This window comes from Cebus imitator, unplaced genomic scaffold (assembly GCF_001604975.1).
Source record: "Cebus imitator isolate Cc_AM_T3 unplaced genomic scaffold, Cebus_imitator-1.0 Scaffold316, whole genome shotgun sequence".
Lineage (NCBI taxonomy): Eukaryota > Metazoa > Chordata > Mammalia > Primates > Cebidae > Cebus > Cebus imitator.
In genome coordinates, this window is record NW_016107631.1 from 2,639,814 (window position 1) to 2,649,371 (window position 9,558).

Consider the following 9,558-nt stretch of genomic DNA (forward strand, 5'->3'; position numbering starts at 1 on the left):
TGGGATTACAGGCGTGAGCCACCGTGCCCAGCTATAATGCTTTTTAAATGAATATGTCTTTTTTTTTTTTTTTTTTGAGATGGAGTCTCCCTCTACTACCCAGACGGATTCTGGCTCACTGTGGACTCTGCCTCCTGAGTTCAAGTGATTCTCCTGCCTCACCGTCCTGAGTAGCTGGGATTAAAGGTGTCTATCACCACCCGTGGCTAATTTTTGTATTTTTAGTAGAGATGGGTTTTTGCCATCTTGGCCAGGCTGGTCTCCAACTCCTACCTTGGCCTTCCAAAGTGCTGGGATTAGGCATGAGCCACTGTGCCGGCCTGATTGTGTCTTTTAAACTGTAGGAAAGAATTTAAAGTCAAGTTCCAAGTGAAAAGTGCAATAATACATGTTTCTGTATTTAATCATTTGTTGACCTTTTATGATAAGCATTTTTATTGTATTGTTTATTTTTTGGGGATGGAGTTTTGCTCTTGTTGCCCAGGCTAGAGTGCAATGGCAGGATCTCGGTTCACTGCCACCTTTCATCCTGGGTTCAAGTGATTCTCCTGCCTCAGCTTCCCGAGTAGCTGAGATTACAGGGGCCCACCACCACACCCAGCTAATTTTTATATTTTTAGGAGAAACAGGGTTTCATCATTGGCCAGGCTGGTCTCAAACTCCGGACCTCAGGTGATACACCCACCTTAGGCTCTCAAAGTGCTGAGATTATAGGCGTGAGTCACCGCGCCCAGGCTGTGATGAGCTTTACATTTTCATTTAGGTTAAAGATTGCTTTCCTTTCATCTTGAATGCTGCTTTTTGCATTTCTTCTTGAACAGGTCTAGAATACTAATTAACTTCCTCAGCTTTTCATCTAGGAAAGTCTAAAAGTCTTTATTTTTGTAGGTGAGTTTTGCTACGTGCAGTATTCTGCATTGCTGTTTTGCTTATTTTTCTTTAAGCACTTTCAGTATATCACCTCACTGCTTTCTAGCCGGAAGATATCACCTGGAAAATACATATAATCTTACAATGTTTCCTGTTGTCTGACAATCTCTTTTTTGTTGCTGCTGTCAAGTTTGTGTCTTTGTCTTCTTTTGACTTTTGATAATTTCTTTACAGTATGTCTCTGTGAGAATGTATTTGGATTAATTTTAGTTAGAATGGTCAAGCCTCTTTTTTCTTTTGAGATGGAGTTTCATTCTTGCTGCCCAGGCTGGAGTGCAATGGCATGAGATTGGCTCACTGCAATCTCCGCCTCCCAGGTTCAAGCAATTCTTCTGCCTCAGCCTCCCAAGTAACTGGGATTACAGGTGCCTGCCACCACACCCGGCTAATTTTTTATATTTTTGTTTTGTTTTGTTGGAGGTGGAGTCTCACTCTGTCGCCCAGCCTGGAGTGCAGTGGCGCCATCTCGGCTCACTGCAGCCTCTGCCTTCTGGGTTCAAGCATTTCTCCTGCCTCAGCCTCACGAGTATCTGGGACTACAGGTGCACACCGCTGTGCCTGGCTAATTTTTTGTATTTTAGTAGAGACAGGGTTTCACCATGTTGCCCAGGCTGGTCTCGGAACTCCTGAGCTCAGGCAGTCCACCCCACTTGGCCTCTTTTTTTTTTTTTTTTTGAGAAAGGTTTTACTCATGTTACACAGGCTGGAGTGCAATGGCGCGATCTCGGCTCACCGCAACCTCCGCCTCCTGGGTTCAGGCAATTCTCCTGCCTCAGCCTCCTGAGTAGCTGGGATTACAGGCAGATACCACCATGCCCAGCTAATTTTTTGTATTTTTTTTTTAGCAGAGACGGGGTTTCACCATGTTGACCAGGATGGTCTCGATCTCTTGACCTTGTGATCCACCCGCCTTGGCCTCCCAAAGTGCTGGGATTACAGGCTTGAGCCACCGCGCCCGGCCCACTTGGCCTCTTAAAGTGCTAGGATTACAGGTATGAGCTACTGTACTGGCTAATTTTTGGTATTTTTTGGTAGAGACAAGGTTTTACCATGTTGGCCAGGCTAATCTTGAACTCCCGATCTCAGGTAGTCCACCTGCCTCGGCCTCCCAAAGTGCTGGGATTACAGGTGTGAGCCATTGTTTTTGGTCTGGTCAAGCCCCTTGAATTTCTATATTCAGTTCTTTCCTCAGATTTGGGATGTTTCGGAAATTATTTCTTCAATTGTAATTTTTGATCCTCTGTTTTCTCCTTATGCACCTCCAGTAGTTTGTATATTTTCCCACTTGATTGTTCTTCAAAAATCTGTAAGAAAAACTGTGTCCTTTTCTTCATTGTGTTTTCTTTTCTTTTTTTTTCTTTTTGAGATGGAGTTTTGCTCTTGTTGCCAGGCTGAGTGCAGTGGCATGATCTTGGCTCATTCAACCTTCACCTCCCAGGTTCAAGCGATTCTCTTGCCTCAGCCCCCCAGGTAGCTGGGATTACAGGCATGCACTATCACACATGGCTAATTTTGTGTTTTTAGAATAGATGAGGTTTCTCCATGTTGGCCAGGCTGGTCTCGAACTCCCAATCTCATGTGAACCTCTTACCTCAGCCTCCCAAAGTGCTGGGATTACAGGTGTGAGCCACCTCACCTGGCTTGTTGTGTTTCCTTTTTGCTCATTGTTTCTTCTTTAAGTCTGCTTCTTGTTTCTTGTGCCTTATTCAGTCTGCTGCTGAACCCTCTAGTGAACATTTACTTCAATCATGGTATTTCAGCTCTACAGTTCTTATTCTCTTTTTAATAGTTTCTCCCATGTTTTATATCCCCCCCCTTCTTTTATTTTGAGACAGAGTCTCCTTCCGTTGCCCAGGCTGGAGTACAGTGGCACGATTTTGGGTCACTGCAACCTCTGCCTCCTGGGTTCAAGTGATTCTTCAGCCCAGGCCTCCCGAGTAGCTGGGATTACAGGCACCTGCCATGATACACTCCTTTTCATGCGTGGTTTTATTTTAAGACAGTTGCTTTTGATATTTGTCAAGTAATCCGAGGGCTGCCTTTATATAGGTTGGAGATTTGTTTGTTTCTTTGTTTAATTTTAGCCATATTTCCATGTCCATTTGTAGGCCATCTAATTATTTTTTAGGTTTGCTAAAACAACCACTTCTCCCAGTTCATTTCTTTCTTTCCTTTCCTTTCTGTGCGTTCCTTCCTTCCTTCCCTCCCTCCCTTATTTCTTTTGTTTTCTTTCTTTTCTTTTCTTCTTTCTTTCTTTTCTCTCTCTTCCCCCCCCCACCTTTGTCACCCAGGCTGCAGTGTACTGGCACAATGTTGGCTCACTGCAACCTCTGCCTCCCGGGTTCAAGCAATTCTCCTGCCTCAGCCTCCTGATTATCTGGGATTACAGCTGCCCGACACCAGGCCTCGCTAACTTTTTGTATTTTTAGTAGAGACGGGGTTTCACCATGTTGGCCAGGCTGGTCTCAAACTCCTGACCTGAAGTGTTTGACCTCATAGTGTGTTTCACTATGTCGGCCAGACTGGTCTCGAACTGTTCACCTCAAGTGAAACCAGCCCACCTTGGTTTCCCAAAGTGTTGGGATTATAGACGTGAACCACTTTACTGGCCATTCCCGTTCTTTTATGTAAGGATTGTACAGGGTGAGATGGTTCCTGGGAACACTCATTCCTTTTCTGGGATTTTTCTGAATTGTGGAAGTACCATTACTAATGTCTATATAGCTGTTCTTGGATTTCTGATTTTCCCTAAGAGGCTCATCCCTGCTTTTTCCCAAAAGCTTTCAGTTTCTGTTGTACTTCTCTACTCATAACCTCTTTCAGACTTCCCCATAGTTCTCTCGACTCCTTCAGATTCCCCACTGCTCCAGTGCATCACCTCAGTTCCTTGTGTTTTCTGCACTGCCAGCATGATGTACACAATATGCTGATATTCCTACCAATGCCTGAGTTAGGTGAGGCAGAATCTAGATCTTCTGTCAGACACTAAACATGCCATTATCATGGGTTGAAGTTCCACTGCTTTCTTTCTGTTTTAGAGAGGAGCTGTAAATTGGGAAGTAATGTAGGAAACAAGCCTTGTAAAAGTCAACTTGGATTCATGTTTCATTTACATCTGAGTGATCTGCAGTTATTTCAAGATGAAAGGAAAATGTCTGGATGTAAGGATGTTGAAAAACTCATAAATGAGAATTCCTCCGTTTCACCACTTCAAAATACTTCTTCCAGTGTCGAATCCCGCCTTTTAAGTAAATATAGAAATAATTTTGATGATGCTCCATTTCTTCCGCAAGAACAGAAATCACATATTAGGGGAGAACCTTATGAAGGTAATGAGCATGGTCAAGTCTTTAGAGCATCTGCAAACCTTACCAACCATCAAGTAATCCATATTGCAGACATTCCTTACAAATGCAATGAGTGTGGCAAGGTCTTTAATTGCAGTTCAAAGCTTGTGATACATCAAAGAATGCATACTGGAGAGAAGCCTTACAAATGTAATGAATGTGGCAAGGTCTTTAGTAGCAATTCAAACCTTTCACAACATCAAAGAATTCATACTGGAGAGAAGCCTTACAAATGTCATGAATGTGGCAAGGTCTTTCGTAGCAGTTCAAAGCTTGCACAACATCAAAGAATTCATACTGGAGAGAGGCCTTACAAATGTCATCAATGTGACAAGGTCTTCAATCAAATTGCACACCTTGTACGGCATCAGAAAATTCATACTGGAGAGAAACCTTACAGATGTAATCAATGTGGCAAAGTTTTCAGTCGCCATTCATATCTAGCAGAACATCAAACAGTTCATACTGGTGAGAAACCTTACAAATGTAAAGAATGTGGCAAAGCATTTTCAGTGCGTTCCAGCCTCATTACCCATCAGTTAATTCACACTGGAAGGAAACCTTACAAATGTAAAGAATGTGACAAGGTCTTTGGGCGCAAGTGTTTCCTGACCTCTCATCAGAGAATTCATACTAGAGAGAAACCTTACGGATGCAATCAGTGTGGCAAGATCTTTAGTCAGAATTCAGACCTCATACGACATCGAAAAATTCATACTGACGAGAAACCTTACAAATGTAATAAATGTGGCACAGGGTTTAGAGAGTTTTCAGACCTCACTGCCCATTTTCTAATCCATAGTGGAGAGAAACCTTACGAATGTAAAGAATGTGGCAAAGTCTTCAGGTACAAGTCTTCTCTAACTAGTCACCATAGAATTCATACTGGAGAGAAGCCATACAAATGTAATGAATGTGGCAAGGTCTTCAGTCGTAGTTCAAACCTTATATGCCATGAGAAAATTCATACAGGAGAGAAGCCTTACAAATGTAATGAATGTGGCAAGGTCTTTAATCAACCTTCATACCTTACAAGACATCAAATAATTCATACTGGAGAGAGACCTTACAGATGTAATGAATGTGGCAAAGCGTTTAGAGGGTGTTCTGGCCTTACTGCCCATCTTGCAATCCATGCTGAAAAGAAATCTCATGAATGTAAAGAATGTGGCAAGATCTTCAGTCACAAGTCTTCCCTAACCAATCACCAGAGAATTCATATTGGAGAGAAACCTTACAAATGCACCCTGTGCAGTGAGGTCTTTAGCCACAATTCTGACCTTGCACAGCATCAGAGAATTCATTCATGAGAGTTCTTACAAACTGTGTATGGCAAGATCTTCATCATGATTTCCAGCATTAACATCAGAAAGTCCATACTAAGTGGAAATCATATAAATGAAATGTGTGTGACTCAGGCATTATCAAGGTCTGCCAAATCACTGGACATCAAAATATACCTCTTGGATGAAACCACATAGATGGATTATGTGTACTCAGGCTATTATTCAAGGACAGTTACTATAGAATATGATAGAATTTGCACAAGTAACTTAGTCTTTGGTTCTCTAGTGTTTATGATATGGCATGCTGCAGAATAATGCTGTTAAAATATGTTGAATCTCATGAGATGATGTATATCGAAGGTGCAAGGGCATGTGGAAATGATCAGTTGTATTCAGGTTATAAAAAATTCAATTATTTGGGGTATGTAGAAAAGGCTAGTTTACTCTTTATGACTTTGAAATTTCTTCATGTGCCTTCCATACGGGCCTCTGGGAAAGAATGAGTAGGATGACAGGGCTAACTTCATTAGCTGAGGATTATTTCTATCCAATTTCCAGATGAAGAAGAACACTGCCTTTTTGGATTAAATACTGTCTGATTTAGAGAGCATGGAGGTGGGCAGAGTAACTTAAAGCTCTGATGACCATCATCATACTGTTGACCAGCACATTTTCTCCTGATGTAAGTTCACACTGCCTCAGTATCTACCAACTGACCATGAAATAGAGTGTCCATGATCTTAAGACGTGGGTTATTAATGGGAAGAGAGTAATATGTTGCTGGGGTCTCATTATAGAGCAGAAATAATGCAAGGAAAAAGATGTCTACCTTCTCCATTGAATAGCAGTAGTTGGTGTTTAGCAAAGACTGATGAGACAACCTAGTCTTTTTTTTTTTTTTTTTTGAGATGGCATCTCTCTGCTGCCCAGGCTGGAGTTTAGTAGTGTGTTCTGGGCTTATTGCACCCTCTGCCTCTTGGGTTCAAGCAGTCCTTCCGTCTCAGCCTCCCAAGTAGCTGGACTACAGGTGTGCATCACCACACCCAGCTCATTTTTGTGTTTTTAGTAGAAATAGGGTTTATACTATGTTGGCAAAGCAGATCTTAGACTCCTGACCTCAAGTGATCTGCCCACCTTGGCCTCCCAAAGTGCTGGGATTACAGGTATGAGCCACCATGTCCAGACTTATCTTCGAAATGGAAGAGAGAAGTTATATCACAGTAGAGAATTTAATCATGACCAGATCAGCATATTCTTTTTTTACATGAGATGGAGTTTCACTCTTGTCACCTAGATTGGAGTACAGTGGCATGATCTTGGCTCGCTGCAACCTCCACTTCCTGGGTTCAAGCACTGCCTCAGCCTCCCAAGTAACTGGGATTATAGGTGCACACCACCACACCCAGCTAATTTTTGTATTTTTAGTAGAGATGGGGTTTCACCATGTTGGCCAGACTGGTCAACTCCTGCCTCAGGTGATCCACCCACCTTGGGCTCAAAATGGTGGAATTACAGGCATGAGCCACTGTGCCCGACCAAATCAGCATATTCTCAAGTAGGATTCTCACTTAATTCTTGGCATTATAGGCATTATAAGTTACAACTGTTTTTTTTTTTTTTAAGAATGTGTGTAGTTCTCTTGTTTGCAGTAATAAAGTTTCATTTTTCCTACGTATGAATGAATCCTGTCTTTTCTAACAACATGATTTCATCCCACCTCAGGAGGATGGATGCTCAGTAGCACGCAGTAATGTACCATTGGGATTTTAAGGTTGGAGCATCCAAAGCAGGTTTTCCGGCTGTGAAATGAAACATGTCATTTGGGTACATATCTTTAGGTAAGTGTGAATATAAGTAATCATACTAGGTACATGAGTTATATCTGTTTTCTGCCCTAGAATGCTTATGTGGGTACAATGAAAATCCCACAGCAGTGCACCTGCAGCATCCTATACCCTCAAACACGTATACATCACTCTTGGTGAATGTTCACTGTATCACCATATTTCTCTCCCTCCCTGCCTTCCCCTCTCTCCATCTCTCCCTTTCCCTCCTCTCCCACTCTCTTTCTCTTTGAGACGGAGTTTTGCTCTTGTTACCTAGGCTGGAGTGCAGTGGCATGATTTCGGCCCACTGTAACTTCCATCTTTCGGGTTGAAGTGATTCTCCTGACTTAGCCTACCGAGTAGCTGGGATTGCAGGCCTGCGCCACCATGCCCAGCTAATTTTATGTTTTTAGTAGAGACAGGGTATCAGGCTAGTCTTGACCTCCTGACCTCAGGTGATCCACCTGCCTCAGCCTCCCAAGGTGCTGGGATTACAGATGTGAGCCACTGCGCCCAGTCTGATGTATATGTTTTTGAGGACCTTTCTCTTTCTGAGCATAGTCTCAGCAATGTACCAAGATATAACAGTCTCACTTGAGATAACGCCTGTGTTTCTTTGTCCTACCTTCAAGAAAAGGAGTGAGGACACAAAAGTGAGGTTGTAGCGAAAATTTAATAAGCAAAAGGAGAAATCTCTCTGCCAGCAGAGAGGGGATCCTGAACAGGAGTACTGACTGAGGTCTATTCTGGGGTTTTTAGGCACTGGAAAGTGTTCCTTCCATACATTGTAATCAGCTTGTATATTTAATAGATTTCTTCCCTGTGTTAACTGCAGTAAAAAATTTAGGGGGTACTTAAATGAGGGTGTGGTTGGGAGACAGAATTTTCTGACATGAAAATAAGCATAAGACATGGCAGACACAACCTGTGTTCTCTATAAATATGAAAAAAGGAGTGTCCCTGTAAGTCTTCAGTTAAATATAAGTACTAGGATAATATGGGGGTCTTTTAAAAGTTCATGGAAATTGTGTATTATGAAAAAAAACTGTATGGATTTGAAACATTCGTGTACCAAAATAAGCCCATACTAGTTATAACATGTCTAAACAGGATCCAATTTGATGTGTTGGGTGCCAGCCTCAACCCTGTACGTGGGCGCCCTGAGTCCTGGTGGTGACAGGGGAGTGAGAAAAGAAATAAGACAAAGACAAGAGTAGAATTCCACAGTGCGGGTCCAGGGGGGCCAACGAATGCTAGCGTGGTGGGACAGCATTGGCCCTGAGCTCTGAGCTCCACACACTTTTATTAGAGGCATTATCTTGTTATTCTAGCAGGCTGTAGGGAGGTGAGGTGAGATTACAGGCATGGCTTCTGGTCACTGATAGGGTCTTTCCTCAAACATCTGGAAAACGCAGGGCGTGTAGCCTATAATCCCAGCACTTTGGGAGGCCAAGGTGGGCATATTACCTAAGGTCAGGAATTCGAGACCAGCCTGTCCAGCATGGTGGTCACATAAAGGAGGAGACTGGAATAAGATGCCCACCTCCGGAAAAGCTCATTTTGAGTGGACCACAAGAACATTTGGAGGTGAACAGACAGGCCCTGATCACCTCCCCAACGCGGGGTCAGGAGAAGAGGTGGCCAGGAAGAGGACGCTGTTCTGTTACTAAGAACAGGAATGATACCGAGCTCGGATTTGTAATTTGGAGGCAGGTTCGCGAGAAGAAAACACCAAGCCGAGAATAACAAAGTAAAAGAAGAGGATTTTATTTACAGAAGGTTATAGGTAAAGGAAGAGGATTTTATTTACAAAAGGGACATACCCAGAGACCGTCCGTCCGGACACTCAGCACCGGCGTTACAGCAGCACGGGCAAAACGCAAGTCAGAACTTTAAGCAATCTTTTCGTCTCTCTCTCTCCCTCTCTTCAGCACCGGCGTTACAGCAGCACGGGCAAGGCGCAAGTCACAGCTCTCTGCAATCTTTCTCTTCCTCTCTTTTTCCCTCTTTCCGTCTTTCTTTGGTTTTTGTCTGTATTTTATATGTTGCAGTTCAACTTAGGTCATAAAGTAAACACCAGCTGCTCTTTGTCTTGTCTCTCATGAACGTTATCATTATGTAACAGCAATCCTTGGCTTTGTCTACGGTTCTCGAAGAGACGGGAATTGG

General features: G+C 42.9%; 1 protein-coding gene across 5 annotated transcripts in view; it reads left to right on the forward strand.

Moving 5' to 3' along the window:
• ZNF528 (zinc finger protein 528) overlaps positions 1-7,238 on the forward strand; it is an 18,854-nt gene extending 11,616 nt beyond the window's left edge. For 2 of the 5 annotated variants that reach the window (XM_017503911.2, XM_017503912.2), the window contains exon 5: positions 3,969-7,238. In XM_017503911.2, coding sequence (XP_017359400.1) covers positions 3,969-5,587 — 1,619 coding nt within the window. In that variant the 3' untranslated portion in view covers positions 5,588-7,238. Of the gene's footprint in view, positions 1-3,753; positions 3,885-3,968 lie in introns of all 5 variants that reach the window. The other 3 variants (XM_037729731.1, XM_037729732.1, XM_037729730.1) reach the window with 3 other exon arrangements.
• Positions 7,239-9,558: the final 2,320 nt, after the last annotated feature.